The 21,056-nt window shown below is 42.8% G+C and overlaps 1 protein-coding gene across 2 annotated transcripts in view; it reads right to left on the bottom strand.

Annotated features, from left to right (window-relative positions):
* The window catches only part of NOL10 (nucleolar protein 10), a 114,754-nt gene that overhangs the window by 62,492 nt on the left and 31,206 nt on the right, over positions 1 to 21,056 (bottom strand). For both annotated transcript variants that reach the window (XM_033176556.1, XM_033176557.1), the window contains exons 12-13: positions 19,562 to 19,628; positions 8,638 to 8,690 (exon numbers count right to left, since the gene is read on the bottom strand). In XM_033176556.1, coding sequence (XP_033032447.1) covers positions 8,638 to 8,690; positions 19,562 to 19,628 — 120 coding nt within the window. The remainder of the gene's footprint in view (positions 1 to 8,637; positions 8,691 to 19,561; positions 19,629 to 21,056) is intronic.

The raw sequence follows: 21,056 nt of genomic DNA, 5'->3' as shown, positions 1-21,056 counted from the left end.
AGATTGTAAGCTCACAAGGGCGCTGAGTGTACAATAGAGAATATGTCGGTTTTCTTCACCAACCTATTCCTGCAGCCTAGCATCCTACTCAGTATATCCTTACTGAACAAATACAAGACTTGTTGGTCTCCTACATTTACTTTTATAATATAGGAAGACAAAATAAAAATATTAATAGATAAAAGAGCAAAACACTCATCCATCTAGGAATTTCATTTATTTTTTATTTTTTTTAAGACAGAGTCTGTGTCACCCAGGCTGGAGTGCGGTGGCACGACCTCAGCTCACTGCAACCTCTGCCTCCCGGACTCAAGTTATTCTCACGCCTCAGTCTCCTAAGTAGCTGGGATTATAGGTGTGTGCCAAAGCATGCCCAGCTATTTTTTTGTATTTTAATAGAGACGGGTTTTCGCCTTGTTGGCCAGGCTAGTCTCGAGCTCCTGGCCTCAAGTGATCCACCCACCTCGGCCTCCCAAAGTGCTGGGATTACAGGTATGTGCCACTATGCCTGGCCTATCTAGGAATTTTTGACACTTATTTTCAAGATATTGTCAAATCTACTATTAAACTAAAACAACATATACTCTGGATAGCTGATAAAATATGGCATCTTTGGCTGGGCACGGTGGCTCACACCTGTAATCCCAATCCCAACACTCTAGGAGGCCGAGGCAGGAAGACTGCTTGAGCCCAGGAATTAGAGACCAGCCTGGGCAACATGGTGAAACCCTGTTTCTACAAAAAAACAGAAACAAAAAACAAACAAAATTAGCTGGGCGTGGTTGCATATACCTGTAGTCCCAGATACTTGGGAGGCTGAGGTAGGAAAATCACCTGAGCCCAGAAAGTTGTGAGGCTGCAGTGAGCCATGATCACACCAATGCACTATACCCTGGGAGACAGAGTGAGACCCTGTATTTAAAAAAAAAAAAAAAGATATTTTCTTAATGAAGCTGAGGAGTAAGGTTGTGTTCTTAAGACTTTGAAAAATTATGCCAAAACACACCAGAATAGTAACGTTTCAAATACTGAACTTGAAAAAAGATACCATCTATGAAGAAGGTCACATAGGGATGATTAAAAAGTATCCATAAGTACCTCTCTAATAGACAACAGTCATTGACATAGTCATGGAGTTTAGAACTAGACTAACAAATTCAATTCACCACAGACAGAAGTTAAAATTGTTTGCACCTAAATTTGTTTTTGTCACAAAACCCCTTAGAGGCTGGGTGTGGTAGCTCACAACTGTAATCCTAGTACCTTGGGAGGCCCAGGCAGGTGGATCACTTGAGGCCAGGAGTTCAAGACCAGCCTGGTCAACACAGCAAAACCCCATCTCTACTAAAAATACAAAAATTATCCAGGTGTGGTGGTGCGCACCTGTAATCCCAGCTACTTGAGAGGCTGAGGTAAGAGAATCGCTTGACCCAGGAGGCGGAGGTTTACTGTACTACTGCACTCTAGCCTGGGCCACAGAGCAAGACTCTGTCTCAAAAAAACAAAACAAAACAAAACAAAACAAACAAACAAAAAAACACACTAAAACCAAAAACCTTTACAGAAAAAAACCTGATAAAAAGACTACAATATCTATTTTTATTTCTTCATTGAGCAAGAAAAAAAGTCTGCCAGACTCCAAATATCCATATTTACTAGAAAAATTTCCACGCCATTTCCCTAAAACTGACTTCCCAATGCTATAATGATTTCAAAAGGATCTCCCTGACAACCCCTAAAACTCTGCAGCACGTACTGCCTTGTCATCTTTATAGGTGCAGGAGCACAGATGTCTGCCCTAGCCCAGCGACTGAAGCCCCGAGGAGATACCAGCGTTGAACCCTGCGATGGCATCAGAAGGCCTCAGCTCCGCGGGGAGGGTGCTACCCACTCAGCTGACAGGCTTACAAGCATTCACTAAACAACCTTTTATTATATTCCAAAAATTTTGGCTTCTAAAACTTTTGTGCATTTCCTTTGGTTTGAATGCCTCTGTGAAGTTGTGTTGTGTGTATTTTTGAGGTCTTATGCTTCTTAACACATAGTCTCCTCTATTTGCAAAGACAGAATGTTGTGGGTTTACGAACTGCTGGATAAGTTCAGTGCTATTCTAAACAGACGCAGAAGCACTAGTGCAAGTTAGAAGGATTCTTCATGTTTTTAACACTGCCTCATTTGCAGGCTCCAAGAGTACTTTCCAAGTTTTAAATTAAATGGTAAATGTTAAAATATTTAATCAATGTTTTATTTTAAATAGTCAAAATATTTTAACAGAAATAATATAGGAGTTTTTTCCTAAGAAAATGTTTGAAAATAAAATACCTGTCCAGGTGCAGTGGCTCACACCTGTAATCCCAACATTTTGGGAGGCCAATGTGGGAGGATCGCTTGAGGCCAGGAGTTTGAGACCAGCCTTGGCAACACAGCGAGATCCTCTCTCTACAAAAAAACAGCATAAAAATTAGCTGGGCTTGGTGGCACATGCATGTAGTCCTACCTACTCACAAAGCTGAGGCGGGAGGATGCTGGAGCCCCAAAGGATGAAGCTGCAGTGAGTTATGATCACGTCACTGCACTCTAGTCAGGGTGACAGCGAGACCCTGTCTCATTCAAAAGTAAAATAACATAACGTAACATAACATATAACATAAAATAAAATAAAATAAAAAAGTACCTAACTGCCATTCTTGAAAGCTGGGTGCAGTGATGTATTTATTCTTTATAACATCTTAAATATTGACATTTAAAAAAGAAAAAAAACAAAAACAAAGCACATACCCTTATAGTTGAATTTCCATTTTTTTTTTTTTTGAGATGGTGTCTCACCCTGTCACCCAGGCTGGAGTGCAGTGGCGTGATCTCGGCTCACTGCAACCTCCACTTCCCGGGTTCAAGCAATTCTCCTGCCTCAGCCTCTCAAGTAGCCGGGATTACAGGCACCCACAACGACTCCCGGCTAATTTTTTGTCTCTTTAGTAGAGAAGGGATTTCACCATGTTGGCCAGGCTGGTCTCAAACTCCTGAACTAGTGATCTGCCCGCCTTGGCCTCCCAAAGTGCTGGGATTACAGGCGTTTGAGCCACCGTGCCTGGCCTACTTTTTTTTTTTTTTTTTTTTTGAGACAGAGTCTTGCTCCGTTGCCCAGGGTGGAGTGCACTGGTGCAGTCCTGGCTCACTGCAACCTCTGCCTCCCAGGTTCAAGCGATTCTCCTGCCTCAGCCTCATGAGTAGTTGGGACTACAGACACGCACCACCACGCTGGTTAATTTTTGTACTTTTAGTAGAGACAGGGTTTCACTATGTTGACCAGGTTGGTCTCAAACTCCTGTCCTTAAGTGATCTGCCCATCTCAGCCTCCCAAAGTGCTAGGATTCCAGGCGTGAGCCACCACGCCCGGCCAACTGAATTACTTTCATTCTTCCAAATCAAACAGCTTCCCAAACAAATAGTTTTCCTCCTACATTTTCCCTCAAGTTTACACATCCACATTACCAAGCAGCAAGCAATCACTTGGGCCCCAACCACCACCACCAAGCAATGAGTGGCTGCAGGAATGCCCTGATATGCTAGGGGCTCGGAGCTCAGGAGCATTTCCAACAGAAACACCATTAAGCACAAAGGCTGGGTTTTGGGTTGTGTGCCATAGGGGACTTGGATTCCCTCTGGAGTCTACATAGTTGCCAAGGATGTTAATTATAAAGAACTAACCTGAGATTAAATTATGTTTCAGAGGAAAAACCAAGCTTGAAAAACTATTCTTGGCATTAGTCTCTGAAGCTGCAGATGAATGAGACCCTGAAGCAAACAAACAAACAAAACAATAGAACCTGGTCTCTGACTGAAAGCAAAAACAAAAAAAAAAAGGAAAGCACTGAGAAAATGGGACAGGGGCTGGAGACAACCCATTTGGTCTCAAAGGACAAGCTGGCTACAGAGATATCTAAGTGCCAGAAGGTGGTGTATCAGGAACGGCATTAGTTTATAAAGATCTCAATTACTCAAGAAAGATGGTATCAGACAAAAAGGCAAAAATTAACAAGCTAAAAGAACACTAAGTTGCCTTCATCTTCAGCATGCCCCAAAGAGGGAGGGAAATAGTTTTCAAACCTGATTTATAAGATGTTAATACAAACCACAGTGCAGGCCTCCTAAACTTGGCATGGGTCATACATTAAACACACATTTCTCTGGTTCTATAGCCTCAAATGAACCTTCGTGCCAAATGTTAGCTTGGTAAGTTTGATAAAATCTTATGAAAAATGGCAGGCTTTCAGACTCCTGGGCTCTCTCTTTGCTTTGAAGGAGTATTACAAAGAGCAGTTTCCAAGTAAAGACAAGTGGTGCTATAAAATATCACTCAGTACTGTGGGAGCAGGGCAGAAAGGTAGGTCAGAAAGGAACACTGAAGTCCAAGTTTCAGCATAAGGCTTCGCTTAGCAAAAGCAACTTCTGCTCACACTGTCTCCATATGCAGCTCACCTAGGAGAGGGCTCTCTGGATTTTTTTTCGTAGCTTTCTGTTAAATCTCAGGTACAAAAGTTGAAACTAAAAAGGTCTTACAAGCTAAGCTAACATTTGTCAAGAAGGCAGTTTCTCACCACCTGGCCATCATCCGGCCCCTCACACTTCACACTTCTTACTTCTTATCACCAGCCCCTCACACTTCACACTTCTCATCACTAGCCCCTCACACTCATGCTAATTAAAGTCACCATTACTTGGAACAAAAACGCCCACCTGAAGAAACTCATCCAGAGAATCAGAAGTAAACAGTGGGTCTCTTACAGTTCTAAGATAATAGACATGTCATAAACCAGCCAATGACATATAATAGAGATAACTAAAAATGTTTTAGGTAATTTCAGTACCTTAGAATTAATATTTCCAAGGTTAACTGCAGAAACCAGGAACCAATTTGTATATAAAATACAACTTCAGGACTCATGCCTGTAATCCCAGCACTTTGGGAGGCCAAGGCAGGTGAATCACTTGAGGCTAGGAGTTCAAGACCAGTCTGGCCTGGTGAAACCCTGTCTCTACCAAAAACACAAAAATCAGGGCCAGGTGCGGTGGCTCACGCCTATAATCCCAGCACTTTAGGAGGCCGAGGCAGGCGGATCACATGAGGTCAGGAGTTTGAGACCAGCTTGATCAACATGGTGAAACCCCGTACTAAAAAAAAAAAAAAAAATTAGCTGGGCATGGTGGCACATGCCTGCAATCCCAGCTACTCAGGAGGCTGAGGCAGGAGAATTGCTTGAATCTGGGAGGCAGAGGCTGCAGTGAGCCAAGATTATGTCACTACACTCCAGCCTGGGCAACAAAAACTCTGTCTCAAAAAAAAAACAAAATTAAAACTTAAAAAAAAAAAAATACAACTTCACACACATAACATCACAAATATAACTGAAAAACAATACATCCAAATATGAATGGTAGTTACAGTGTTATCAAGAGGGAATAGCTAGTTTTTATTTTTGTATACTTTGTAATCCACTTAGAATAAACAGGAATATGCATACATTGTTTGCATAAATGAAAAAGTTGTTTTGCTTTCTTTAAAAGATCATTTTATAAAATGCAGAAAATACCAAAGGGAAAACAATTTTTAATATTCTCCTGCCTCTTTCTGGATATCGTCATCCACACATTTGCCCAAGCAAAACCTGGGGTGTCATCCTTGGTTCTTTCCTGTTCCTTACTTCCCACATCCATCAATTTCAAGTCTCTTATAACCATAACAACTCTTCCAAGTCTATTTCTATCCCCATGGCCACCATCCTCACACAGGTTTGTAAGGTGGCCTCACTGCAACCATCCTCAGGACTGCCCCCCCACTTCTCTACAATGCAGCTCTCCAGCCCACACCTCCTCCTCTACTAGGCAGACCTCTCGAAGCAGCACTCCACACTGAGGGTGCTTTTCACCTGCCCACTAGTTGATTCTATCTACTTTTGACATGTGGAAGGGATCTAAGATCCAAGGCATGGACAGGCACTTGCTGTCCATGTTGCTGTAGTGATCAAAACACAATAAGCACTTCTAAGAGGAAGATGAAAGAGATCTTTCTCATGATGAAAAGGATAGGGGCAAGCTGATTTATTCTGCCTCTCCTGACAACCTTCCCCAAAGGGACAGAAACTGGGAGAAAACTATGTAATGCTGATCTGAGGGCAGCATTTCCTGTGATCTATACAGCTCTCAATCAATGAACACCTCTGAAACATGCCACTGGGCAATTCAAGGATGAATCCTGGGCAAGTACTGCCTATCAGATTAGACTTCTCTCACGTTATCCCAGAACCCCAAAGAGCCACAACTACTAGAAAGGGAGCCTGGCACAGGTAACGCAGGTGCCATCATCTCTCCTGTGGGCTACCACAGCCTGTGCTTGTTGTGTCCAGACTAGAGCCTGTTTAATGAATTCCCCTGTGGCAGCAAAAGTAATCTTTTCAGAACACAGGTCTGATCCTATCACACCCCGGCTTACAACTCTGCCAGGACTCCCTGCCCTACATCCCCACAGCTGGCTCACAAGACCCCTTCTAATCTGGTTTTCTACCTGCCCCCCAACTCGAATGCTCAGTCATGGGAGGTACTTGCTCCCTCAACTCTGCACCCACTCTACTGTCAAGATCCTATCCCAGGTCTACTGCCCGACCTGGGAATGTCGACTGAAAAGGAAAAGAAAAAAATCCTTCTCCCATTGGGCACCTCACTCCACCCCACCCCTTCACCCAGTCTACGCAGCCATCCTCAGGTCCCTCCTTCAAAGTCTGTCCCTCTGGGAAGTTTTTCCTGAGTGCCAACCACACTTCTCATCAGCTCCCGGGCCCTCAATGGGTACAGGTTCTCTCCTAAGGGCTCCCACCACAGTACCCTGGTAGCATTCTTCACACTGAAAGGCAACTGCCTACTTTATTGTTGGATTCTGAACAGTAACTCCTCAAGGTGAAGGGCAGTACCCTGGCGGCTGTAATACTGCCAGCATGCAGCATCGTTCCCGACACACAGTTGATGTAGTCCATAATATGTATTAACAAGTGAATACAAGGAAAGATGGATAAGTTGATAGGAATATGACTGCAGTATCTGTGAGAGTCCAGGGAAAAAGGAACAAATGGTAACTTAGGAAAACCAAAATGCTTCCTGTTTGAACGGCCTTCATTTTACTACCAACCAACCAAAGTATCTCTAAGTGCTTTCAACTACACATCAGTAACCACGGAATCAACAGCAAGTAGCATGCTTTTTGTGTGTGTGAAAATACATAACTGAGCAATTTTTTTTTTTTTGAGACAGAGTCTTGCTCTGTCACCCAGGCTGGAGTGCAGCGGCGTGATCTTGGATCACTGCAAGCTCCGCCTCCTGGGTTCACGCCATTCTCCTGCCTCAGCCTCCCGAGTAGCTGGGACTACAGGAGCCCGCCAACACGCCCAGCACATTTTTTTGTATTTGTAGTAGAGACGGGGTTTCACTGTGTTAGCCAGGATGGTCTCGATCTCCTGACCTCGTGATCCGCCCACCTCGGACTCCCAAAGTGCTGGGATTACAGGCGTGAGCCACCACGCCCGATCCATAACTGAGCAATTTTAAAAAGACTATCATAGACAGGAAGAATTTTCATACCTGGAAGATGATAGTGGTGACAGAGAGTTCACCTCCCTCAAATTCTGATCTTCAGTACCCCTCACTCAACTCTCTTCTCAAATCTCAGGTAAGGGAGATATCTGCTGAGTATAAAGTAATCTAATGCCAACTTACACTATGTGTTTTTCTGCTTATGAAATCATATTTCCTTGTTTCATTTCTACTATAAACTTAAAGGGAACGGTGGGGAGCTTTTGGTTATCTAAGAGAAGAATTATTTCAGGAGGGAAAAAATAGGTTATTTTTTTTTTTTTTGCAAACTACATGTCATCCCTGATCAGGATGATCTATGATAATTTATTTTATACGTGACTTATTTTTAAAAGAAACAAACTATAGTGAGATGACTTGAAGAGTAATAGACTTTTTAGAATTAGACCTCCAGATCACTAACAGCTGAAAGTTTAAGATTCAGAAATACTTGGAAACAAAAAATAAATGCAAATCAGAAGAATAAATACTAATTTCTAATGTCTATTTTAACATGATATTAAACAGTTTCCATAAAAGAACGTTTGAGCATGAACTGACGAGCTCCAGAAAGCAAATTCAACCCACAAGTGAGTCCACTGTATGTAATGTACATAGCCACATGTAGACCCAGGTTCCTCAATACACTCGATTTAAAAAGTATTTGGCCGGGAGTGGTGGCTCACACCTGTAATGCCAGCACTTTGGGAGGCCCAGGCAAGAGGATCACTTGAGGTCAGGAGTTCAAGACCACCCTGGCCAACATGGCAAAACCCATCTCTACTAAAAATACAAAAATTAGCCGGGTGTGGTAGTGTGCACCTGTAATCCCAGCTACAGGAGGTTGAGGTAGGAGAATCACTTGAACCCAGGAGGCAGACATTGCAGTGGGTTGAGATTGCGCCACTGCACCCCAGCCTCGGTGACCACCAGACTCCGTCTCAAAAACTTAAATAAATAATAAAAAGTATCTTTGCTTGTCCTATTTTTACTGAAATGCCTCTTTGTATTACTTACTGGAATGTAATAGATGCCCATCTTAGGGGTTTCACTGGCCGTCAGAAGCATGCCTAAAAATAAACACAGTGAAAAAGGTCAACGCATAGGAAAAAGAAAGTACCCTTTTCTATTTGCTTTCCATTCTGAAATGCCTGAGGAGCTTCTGTTAATCACTGAACCAAAAGTAGAGTATTTCCCACAAAATGTCACCACAAATTCCTAACTTTTGCAAAACAAATTCAAATTTTGCAGAACAAATTTGCTTTGCTTTTGCAAAGCAAATTCCTAACTTTTATAAAACTGACTGCAAAACAAAATGTCTACATTTTGTTATAGTCTACACCAGAAAGTCCTACAGGGACTCTAACAGTCCTGACTACAGCACAGTCACTCCCTCCCAGGGAATTATAACAGACTGAACCAACCAGGCGGTTAATAACTGAGTCTCCTTAGGATCAGCATATAAGAAAGCAAAACTGAAGAAAGAGATAACTTTCTGGCATTCAATAAAGGACTCCCTATAACCCCAGGAGCAACCTATAAATACATTATTATTTGGTACTAAACTACTTAGTATCAAAGTATTCAAATGGCTCAGTTTTGTTCCCTTTTCTCTGCCATTTTTGCAACACACTCCTTCCCCAAGTGTTTTGAAGCAGCTCCCACATGGCAATATGCAAATATGAAAACTCCTCAGAACCCCTGCTCAGGACCAGATCACCGCACTTCAAATAAAACTGAAACCAGCAAGCCTTTGGCCAGTCCTTCATAACCATCTAGACACTTCCACATACATTATCTTAGTGAACATGCAACAACCCTCTAAAAGAAGATATATCACAGCCCTACTTTATTGATCAGAAAAAGAAAGCTCAGAGGGACTGATGCCCCAGTCTTGAGGGAATGTTAAAGGCAAACTCAAGAGTTTCTGTTGTTAAATAAAGACTTCTACAGATCAGCCAAATAATAATTCATTTTACAAATCTATTTTTAAGATACAAGAGGAATCCATAGAGGGAAGACATTTAGATTATCAGATCACATAATGATAAATGAATACACCAAATGTTAAGGGCAACGATTAGATTCTGTTTTTAAAAATATTTTTTGCTGCCTTTCCTTTCATTAACACAAAAGTTTGTAAAAGTGATGATATCTGACTCTGTTACAGAAATGAAATGCTGAGTGAATAGAGTCAATTACCACTCAAGCAGGAACTCAATACTATTTTTTTTTTTTTTTTTTGAGACAGAGTCTTGCTCTGTCACCCAGGCTGGAGTGCAGTGGCGCCGACCTCGGCTCACTGCAAACTCCGCCTCCTGGGTTCACGTCATTCTCCTGCCTCAGCATCCCGAGTAGCTGGGACTACAGGTGTCCGCCACCATGCCCAGTTAATTTTTTGTATTTTCAGTAGAGAGGGGGTTTCGCCATGTTAGCCAGGATGGTCTTGATCTCCTGACCTCATGATCCGCCCGCCTCGGCCTCCCAACGTACTGGGATTACAGGCGTGAGCCACCGCACCCGGTCTCAATACTATCTTACCAAAACCACATCTTGCCCACAACTCAAAAGTGTGAGCTAGACCTGAATTGGGACCAACAGGTCACCAAAAATATATGCACACAAAACTCACAGACACATACCCACACCCCCCGTAAAAACATCTAAAAGCACCTAACGAAGTCTAAAAAAGCAAGAATAATGTCTACATTAAACCAAAACAAAATCAGAGTTGTTTTGCATAGCTTGTAACCCCTGCAGAATCTTTCATCTTAGCACTTTTTCTGGCCTTCCAAACAATGTTCACTGAGGTCATGACGGATGGAAACAGCCTCTCCTGATTGCGCTTCCTAGGTCTCCACTAACAGCTCTGCCGAAAGATCTCCAGGAGCCTTCAGACATAATTAAAGAAGTTCTGGGGATAGAAGCCCCATCTTTACTACCACAAGGAAGGTTCCTACTAAAGACCTCTCCTAAGCCTTCTCCACTGGCTCAACCCTGAACACTCAACAATGAACATTCCACAATGAAATACAACACCACCTACCAACAAACCACAGTAAGTGCTCTAATGTAATTACACAAAAAATTCAGACTGGACATAGCTAGATTGTTTTCTAAAACGGGGGAGGATCTCACATAGCCACATATGGCTAATGATACAAGTAGGTGTACTACGAAACTCAAGTGAGAAGGGTCAGGGCTGAAAGTAATTATGAATGAGAAAAAGAACATCATAGAGCCCAAAGAGTATGAGCAGCTTCTAACAAGCAGAAACAGAAAAATAAACCGGTGAAAGCAAGTCTTTGTTCAGCAGAAATTAAGATGATCAAGGCAGAAGAAGAGAAGAGCATGAGCACCGTGGCAGGCAAGTCACATTATCAGCAAGTTACCTCCCTTGCTCAGGGCCACCACATAGCTAATAAGTAGAGCCGCTGACAGTCGACCAATTCCAAAGCTCCATAACACGGGACTCTGACACTTCATCAACTAAGATAAAATTAAAAGACCTCTTGCATGATCAAATAAGAAACCATTTTTAAAAAGTCAGTATAAATACCACATGGCAAAGTGAAAGATGTGTTTAATACAATGTCAAACTAAAAAGCAAAAGGTAACCATAAGTACAGTGTGAGGACAACTTAAAACATATGAACACAGGATTAATATGGTTTCATTCATGAAGACAGTAATAGTATGTAACAGTACGTGTAAAGAGTTTGTGGCATTGAGGACTTTTTTCCTTTAAATTTATTTTAATGTTGTTTATTATTGTTTCCACAATAAAACTATACATTTTTAAAGGAAGGAAAAGATATCACCTAGAGTCAAAAGAACAGATTTCCAGTATGAACCAGTACACTATAGTGTATAGTAAGTAGTGTACTGTACACTGTAATAATACAATAAAAGAGAATTTGACAAAGTAGTTCCCTCCCCAGAAACATGCATGAATCAGTACTCATCTGCATGTGCTCTGGGGACTAAAGGACTCACTGAAGCTCACAACACAAACACAGTGCTCTACAGCTGCTCAAACTGTGTCCCCAGAGCCAGACTGCAAACTGTCACCAGGCCAGGAAATAAGTGCAGAAATTGAAATGAAGCATTTAGAAACCTGCAGTTCAACACTGCAGTGACATCCAAACGTGTGATCATTTTCCTAGTAATTCATTTGTATTGTATTTTACAGACGTATCATGGTACAGTGGATTAGAAACTTCAAAACAAAACAAAAAACCAAAATCCTGGTCTTCGCCAAACAGTTGGGAAGCACTGCACAAAAACATATGGCATCAGTCACTGCCTCGAACAGCTCAGAAGAGACAGGCTGTGCACACAGAACTGTGCCAAAGGGGACTGGCAGGGGTGCTCCTGCCCTATATAGAACCTAAAATGAAAGTATGGGGCATTTGAGTTTACTATACAAGGCACCAAAGATATTTACAGATGACCCCAACAGTTCTCCACGTATTTAGAGGGCACTGACTTTATCACATTTATCAGTAGAAGCAGTCTCCAACAGCCCTGTAAAGCAGGTGAGAATGCTGAGGTTGGGGAATTTCCACCACTATTAAGCCTGAATTGGGTCTTTCTTGAGCCCAGTGCCCATGTTCTTTTCTCTCTACCAATGGTTCTGAAACCACCAATGCTGATTCCACAGGTCTGGAGTGGGACTCAAGACACACGTAAGCTTTACAAGCTCCCCGTGTCGTCAATCTGATGCACACCCAAGTCATAGAGCCGTGCAGTCTCTTCAAGTGCCCTGACCCACATGGAGCAGCTGCTCACTGTACAGGTGGCCAGATGAGCCATAGAAGCAGGGCCCTGAACAAGGCAGGAAGGCGGAACCATTTCCCAATATTCTGAGCAGCCTTGGTATAAGAAAAATATTACAAAACCATAATCATGATTATGCTTCAATTACTCCAAAATGAGTAAGTGAAAAGAAAAAAGAAAGACAGTTTCAGCTTTTCTGAACTATGATTAAGCCCACAATGATTAAGCACACACAAAGAGTACAGCTGGAGGAAAAGGTGTGGGAAAGCAAGGAAGAGCAGAGCGCATGAACCTGCCACACTCAGATCCAAGCCACAAAGAACGGGCGCCTACTGGTCTTGCTTTGCTTGCTCTCTTATGAAAAATTATTGCCGGGCGCGGTGGCTCAAGCCTGTAATCCCAGCACTTTGGGAGGCCAAGGCGGGCGGATCACGAGGTCAGGAGATCGAGACCACCCTGGCTAACACGGTGAAACCCGGTCTCTACTAAAAAATACAAAAAACTAGCCGGGCGAGGTGGCGGCGCCTGTAGTCCCAGCTACTCGGGAGGCTGAGGCAGGAGAATGGTGTAAACCCAGGAGGCGGAGCTTGCAGTGAGCTGAGATCGTGCCACTGCACCCCAGCCTGGGGTCAGAGCGAGATTCCGTCTCAAAAAAAAAAAAAAAAAAAAAGAAAAATTATTTGGCTAGCTTTTCTACTCTTAAACTCTTACGAGTTATTAGATAGTAACAGTCATTCGTTTGTCCAAAACATCATGCTTGAAATTGTTAATTTGCATCAACCTTATCCCTCTCGGATACTGCAACTATCTGGAGACCCCAGCAGCCTGCACATTACTCTTGCCCCAAATTTAATCTAAACTTAATTAAGTCTTTAGACTTAACTTCGATTTTAGAAAAAATACAGGGTAGAGGATCAAGTTAAACAACATCATGAGAAAAAAAAAAATCACATAAATCGAGGATGAGGGATATTCTGAGACCACTGGCCTGATCTTTGAAAAGTCAACGTCATGGAGAAGAAAAGAAAAAGATGTGGGGGACTATTCTGGATTGAAAGAAACTAAAGATATACAATAGCTAAATGTAACACACAACCTCAGTTATATCCTGGTTCAAAAAAAACAAAACAAACAAACAAAAAAAACCCCACACCTAACTAAAAAAGGGTGTATGGAGAACAATTAGGAAAACCTGAAAATGGACTGGATGTAAGATAATATTAGAAAAAGGGCTGCCATTTTTATTAGGCACGATAAGGGACCTAATAATTTCAATGATTTTCAGGAGATCAATGCCACCCTCGGTGCAGGTAAGTGCCACCATGTCTGCAGCTGGCTTTTGAGTGATTCCACAAAGACACCAGAACAACCACAGAAGCACAGAGATAAATAAATCAGTTATGGCGAAGATAACAGTAACAAACATTGAGGAGAGAATATAAAGATGTTCATTCTACCACTTTTTCAACCTTCCTGTATGTTTGAAAATTTTTTTTGAGACAGAGTCTTGCTCTGTTGCCCAGGCTGGAGTGCAGTGGCATGATCTCGGCTCACTGCAACCTCCGCCTCCTGGTTTCAAGCAATTCTCCTGCCTCAGCCTCAGCTAAGTTTGTATTTTTGGTAGAGACAGGGTTTCACCATGTTGGCCAGGCTAGTCTCGAACTCCTGACCTCAAGTGATCTGCACGCCTCGGCCTCCCAAAGTACTAGGACTACAGGCGTTAGCCACTGCACATGGCCTGAAATTTTTCATAATTAAATACTGTGGATAAAGTGACCTTTTTTGTTTATATTAGTAATATGGACCAGGGGTCAGCAAACTGTCTCTGTAAAGGGCCAGGCAGTAAATACTTTAGGCTTTGCAGCCCACCTGGTCACTGTTAAAATTACTCACCTCTGCCACAGTGCTGCAAAAGCCACATGGACAATGTATAAACGAACAAGGGTTGCTGTGTTCACATAAAACTTTATGCTGAAAGACACTGAAATCTGAATTTCAGTCACAAAAATTTGAATTTCCATGTCATAAAATACTACTCTTCTTTGATTTTTTTTTTTTTTCCCAACCATTTAAAAATGTGAAACCCATTCTTAACTCAAAGGCTGCAAACCACCAAGTGGTGGACTGGATTTGGCCTAAAGGTCAGTTTGCCAAATAGACTTTTTAAAATGCTACTCATTAAGAATGTTTTCTGACCAAACTGTCAAACAGTTTTTCATAAATATTACTTTAATAAGTAACTATTAAAATCACTGTGCTACAAATGCTTCTACAATTAAAATGTTATCAACATTTTTTTTTTTTTTTTTTAGGTCTTGCTTTGTCACCCAGGCTGAAGTACAGTTAGTTTCGAGATCATAGCTCACTGTAAACTCAAACTCCTGGGCTCAAGCAATCCTCCTGCTTCAGCCCTCTGAGTATCTGGGACTACAGGCGTGTGCCACTGCTCCTGCTAATTTCTTTTATTTTTAGTAGACACAGGGTCTTGCTATGTTGACAAGGCTGGTCTTGAACTCCTGGCCTGAAGTGATCCTCTTGCCTCAGGATTATAGGCATGATGGGATTATAGACGTGAGCCACTGCGCTAGGCCGTAATAATCTTCATTAAATAAGTGTTCTTCCCAGAGAGAAACACTTCTAAATTTCATTAAAAACCATGCTTATTTTTACAATTTTTATGCCATTTTTAATGACAAATCATTTAAATTTTTATTGTAAGACCAGCGGAGAGCCCAGCATGATGGTGCGCATCTATAGTCTCAACTACTCAGGAGACCGAGGCAGGATCGCTTGAGCCCAGGGGTTCAAGGCTGCAGTGAGCTATAAATGTGCCACTACACTCCAGCTTAGGCAACAAAGTGAAACCCTGTCTCTGAAAAAATAAATACAGACCAAGGGAAAAAATAAAATCAGTATTTCAGAGATGCGTGGTTGAATTATCAGCACCCTCTCAATCCAATTTAAGTCTCTTCCTCAGCAGTCACCTGGGTAACAACACTCACTGCTAACATCAGCCTCCCTCCTCTCCTTGTCCTTGTGATTCCAAACACTGTCATCACTGGTAGAATTTCAAGAATGGGTTCCTCAATAGTCTGAGCCTGAGTATTTCTCAGAAAGAGGCTTCTTTGCCAAGGAGTCTCACCCTTTGTGGGTTAACAGATCTTTACAGCCATTAAAGGTGGGGGACAGATGCACAAAAATTGACCTGAGATATCAAGTTGACCACAAGAAGAGTCCAAACTCTAGCCCTGCCTCGTGGAGAAGCTGTTTGTGCACAGCAGCCTCGGGGTGGCAACAGATTGGCACTCATTTCACTCTCTGAGCCTCTACATTCTTGGTTACAATGGAAAAAGTGAGGCAGCCTACCAGCCTCAAAAATCCCCACTACACTGGGCCAGGCACAAGCACTAATTTTTTTTTTTTTTTTAAGATGGAGTCTCGCTCTGTTGCCCAGGCTGGAGTGCAGTGGCGCGATCTCGGCTCAAGGTAAGCTCCGCGGTGGGTTCACACCATTCTCCTGCCTCCGCCTACTGGAGTAGCTGGGACTACAGGCGCCTGCCACCACGCCTGGCTAAGTTTTTGTATTTTTAGTGGAGACAGGGTTTCACCATGTTAGCCAGGATGGTCTCGATCTCCTGACCTCATGATCCGCCCGCCTCTGCCTCCCAAAGTGCTGGGATTACAGGCGTGAGCCACTGTGCCCGGCCAGGCACAAGCACTATTAAACCTTACCAGCATCCTAAAGGGTTAAAGATCTCCCAGTTTAGATCAGCACTGTCCAATGGGAACAAGCATGTGAGCCACATATGTGATTTAAAAATTTTTAGTAGTCACATTTAAAAAAAGTTGAAATTAATTTTACTAATCCAATATGTCTAAAATATGTTCATTTCAACACGTAATTAATAGAAAATTTTTTTTTTTTTTTTTTGAGACGGAGTCTCGCTCTGTCGCCCAGGCTGGAGTGCAGTGGCTGGATCTCAGCTCATTGCAAGCTCCGCCTCCCGGGTTCCCGCCATTCTCCTGCCTCAGCCTCCCGAGTAGCTGGGACTACAGGCGCCGCCACCTGAGGGCCCGGCTAGTTTTTTGTATTTTTTAGTAGAGACGGGGTTTCACCATGTTAGCCAGGATGGTCTTGATCTCCTGACCTTGTGATCCGCCCGTCTCGGCCTCCCAAAGTGCTGGGATTACAGGCTTGAGCCACCGCGCCCGGCCTAGAAAATTATTACTGATCTATTTTACATCCTTTTTTCACAGAATGTCTTTTAAATCCAATGTATATTTTATACTCACAGTACCTATCAATGCCCTTCAGTGGCTAGTGGTTACCAAATTGTACAGCCCAAGGTGAGACTGTCTTTCTCTCCCTACTCTCTGTGCCCTTCAAACTGTCACTCCCCCAGTCGCACTACCCCTGCTCATCACCCCTGCCCCAGCCTCAGCTCCACACCCGGTTTACTCACTTCCCTACTTAGCCCAGACCCCAGTGCAGGTTATTTCAACACCCTAACTAGGACCCAGCATCCTCAGCTGCAATCTGTTCCTGAACTCACCAGAATTTCACTTTACTCCCATGATCATAATAAAATTCTCTCAACTATCACAGATGAAATGCAAATGATAAAGTCCAGGGTTTCTCGTCTTTCTTGGGAGAGCAGTGTGCAATTAGAAACAGCATGGGCGGCTGGACACAGTGGCTCACACCTGTAATCCCAGCACTTAGGGAGGCCGAGGTGGGCAGATCACGAGGTCAGGAGTTTGAGACCAGCCTGACCAACATGGTGAAACCCTGTCTCTACAAAAAATACAAATATTAGTCTGGCGTGGTGGCGGGCGCCTGTAATCCCACCTACTTATGAGGCTGAAGCAGGAGAATTGCTTGAATCCGGGAGGGGAAGGTTGCAGTGAGCAACCAAGATGGTGCCACTGCACTCCAGCCTGGGGGACAGAGGGAGACTGTCTCAAAAAAAAAAAAAAAAAAAGAAAAACAGCATGGGCACCAGAATCAGGAAGGCTGGGTTCTAACTGAGGCTCTGCCACACACCACCTGGGTGACCAACCCTGAATGAATTACCCAATTTTTCTGACCCCTTAAGAGGTAAGAAAAAGCAGAAAGAAAGAAAACAGAAGGAAAAAAAAAGCCACGGACCACTGACTACACAGTTATAAAAGATGAAATAAGTTTGTATGATAGCATCCGTCATCCAGATTGATAACAGCAGCATGCAATCAAACTTAGTTTTTTCCTTCCTGCCCCAACTTCTGTAATCCTTAGTAGTTGCTGAGCAATGTCCACTGAATCTCTCCCATACTTCAACAACTGTGGGGCCTGGCACTGTCATTCTGTCCATTACTGCCCAGTTTCTCAGCTGGCTCCTCCCCCTCATTCTCCCAAATGAAGCGGCTCCTACTCACTTCCTATCTCACTCCTGCTTTCCCTATCACTCACCTCATTCATTCCCACCACTTCTGGGATAATCGCAAAACGTTCTATCTACAGACCCACTTACCCTGAGACCACATTTTCTACTGGACACCAGACATGCCTCCCAAGCACAAGTCTGCGGATCAATTCAGGGCTTGCTGCCTAAGAATCCACTGGGAAGTATGTTAAAAATACACAGTTCTGGCCAGGCACGGTGGCTCACACCTATAGTCTCAGCATTTTGGGAAGTGGAGGCAGGCAGATCACTTGAGGTCAGGAGTTCAAGACCAGCCTGGCCAACATGGTAAAATCTCGTTTCTATTAAAAATACAAAATTTAGCCAGGCATGGTGGTGGTGCATACCTGTAGTCCCATCTACTTGGGAGGCTGAGGCATGAGAATCACTTGAACCCAGGAAGAAAAGGCTGCAATGAGCAGAGATCATGCCACTGCACTCCAGTCTGGGTGACAGAGCGAGACTCCATCTCAAAAAAACAAAAAACAAAACAAAAAAAAAAACACATTTCTAAGCCCTCTCCATAGATACTATGAGTCAGTACACCTAGCATAAGGTCAAGGGAGCTGTACCTTTAAAGCTGTGCAAATGATTTTGATGGGAAGCCAGACACTGCCAGATACTACAACTGCCCATCACCTCCTAATCCTCACACGTTAGAAAAAGAAGCCATAATCTTTACAAACTTGCTCTCTCACCTGTGCTCCCCATCTCAGCTCAGAATATCAGTCATTTCCGGGTCACTTTTGTTCAAAACCAATGTACCCTTGGAACACTGTATAGACCTGCCTCTGAAAGCACAGTCGGAACAAGTCCTCTCCGACTGCACACGGAGCCCAAGACATTCAGCACATCATGTCTGGCCCTCCACCACCTGCCACTCTCTGCCTCCCACTTCAACCTTCCCAGAGCCACCACAGCTCAGGCACAGGACGCTCCTCCCGGCCCCAACCAAGCCCTCTGTGCCCATCCTTTCTGGTCATCTTGGACTGCTCTCCCATGAGAATCACCTCAGCTCCAACTCCATCTAACCAAATCTCACTCGGCACTCCAGCTCAACGCAAAGCAAAACCTTCTCGCTGCTCTGCTCTCAGTGGTCGGGGTAAAAGCACTCTCTCTCCAGAAAGCTGTCAAAGTACTCTTTACACAAACGTGATAGGATTTCTCATGCTTTGCCTTACTTCCCTCTATCAGGATGATCTGGGCACCTCTGTCCTCAGAGTAGAAACTGTTCTCATTTTTCTCCCATACTCTGAAATTCTTCACAGATTTGCCTTGAATGCATTGTTAAATTTTGAAATCTAACATGTAAATTGCTGAATAGCATACAACATAGAATTTATAAAACCTATGGTTTCATGAGCCATCTGTGTATTATCAGGCAATCTAGCTTTCTCCAAATCTCTGCCCTCAATTTCCACACACTATTACTAATCACATAAAAGAGCTAAAGAGCACACCAAAATAGCACTTCACCTGCCTCCTACCTGTATGCTGTTACCACTTTCCACTAATAGCTGGGCGGGCTGAGCACTGAGTCATTAAGAGTGCCCTTTTCTGAATCATCCACACCACTTCCTGCTCTTAATCCTTCTAAGTTAAATGTCCAAGAATTGTGCTGACAAAGCCAAATTCTATCTTAAGAAATAAAATGGGTTTAGAACCTAAAAAAGTATAGCCTTTTTATTTGTCTCACTGAATGTTCACTACAGAATGCATACCTGAGTTGGGGTAGAGACAAACATCATTAAGGTCATGCTCTGGCTCCAAGGAAGTAAATATCTTTCCCTAAAAATAGCAAGTAAAAACGAATTATTAAAAGTTAAAGGACAACAACTTTTGGCAATGTCAAATAAACTGAAGCTGTAACTCAACCATCTACTCCTATGTAAAGAAATAAAATAGCCTAATTCAAATACAAAATTTAAATTCTTAAAAATCTTAGAGAATTTATCTTATCAATTTATCAGAAAATCCCATTTTGTAGATCAAGAAACAGGCCTAGGGAGGAGAAGTGACCTGTCCAAAAAAAAAAAAGAAAAATTACAACATTTTAAAGATAATGTCAACATGGGAAGAAAAGATGAAGTTTAAATTATGCATCAACTTAAAAAAAATCTTTCATAATCTGTGAAGCGTACCCAGTTTAACTTGTATTGAAAGAAATCAGAGGACGGCTGGGAGCAGTGGCTCACACCTGTAATACCAGCACTTTGGGAGGCTGAGACGTGTAGATCACTTGACGTCAGGAGTTCAAGACCAGCCTGACCAATGTGGTGAAACCCTGACTCTATTAAAAATACAAAAATTAGCCAGGCATGGTGGCCTGGGATCTAGTAATCCCAGCTACTAGAGAGACTGAGGCAGGATAACTGCTTGAACCCAGGAGGCGGAGATTGTGGTCAGCCAAGATAGCACAATGGCACTCCAGCCTCGGGTGACAGAGCGAGACTCCATCTCAAAAAAAAAAAAAAGAAAGAAATCAGAGGAGAGAGATGGCAAGCATGGAAAATGAGGACAACACTGCCATGCCTGCACCGCAAGGTTTCGAGGAGGATCAAGTGAGACAACGGATATAAAATACAAAATTCTACAAATACTTAAGTGTTAGTTACTACGTAGTTAGGGCTAAACCGTTTCTATTTTAAGTGTTGGGGGAAAAGTGTTCTATCTTTCAAAATTGTGTTCTATCTTCTCAAAAATTAAGAGAAGGAAAGTAAAAGAAAAAGATGCTAAGAAGGTGGGTGTGGAAAAGATGATGAGAAAGATAAACAAGGTAAGCAAGTCAGGCAAAACCAAGTAATGTGGGTGTTAGTCAAGAGGAAGTCTTTAGTCATAAGAAACAAAAAAAAATGCCAAAATAAAATTTACTGTAGCAATTACAGTATGATGATTTCAAGAAGTGATGTTGAAAATTTCTGCCAGCTCTTGCATTTGTAACTCATTATGAGAAGTCTGACACTAGGATGGACTGAGTGCCCACGGCAAAAAAGAGCAGTGTCAGAGCACAGACAAGATGGTTTGTGTCCAGTGAAGAACACGGCCAAGTCCTACCCCAAGACTAACAGTGAAACTCACACAGCTGCCTCCCGTTCTTCTCAAGTTGCCACTGAAAGAGGAAGGAAAAGAGGGGAAACCAGGAAGCGAGGGGAAAGGAATTAGAATGGTACGGAACAACAATGACAAAAAGGTGTCAAAGGTGATACTAATCCACAC

The sequence above is a fragment of the Trachypithecus francoisi genome, unplaced genomic scaffold (assembly GCF_009764315.1).
Source record: "Trachypithecus francoisi isolate TF-2019V2 unplaced genomic scaffold, Tfra_2.0 Lachesis_group17, whole genome shotgun sequence".
In the NCBI taxonomy this organism is placed as follows: Eukaryota; Metazoa; Chordata; class Mammalia; order Primates; family Cercopithecidae; genus Trachypithecus; species Trachypithecus francoisi.
This window is presented reverse-complemented; position numbering and strand designations above follow the sequence as displayed.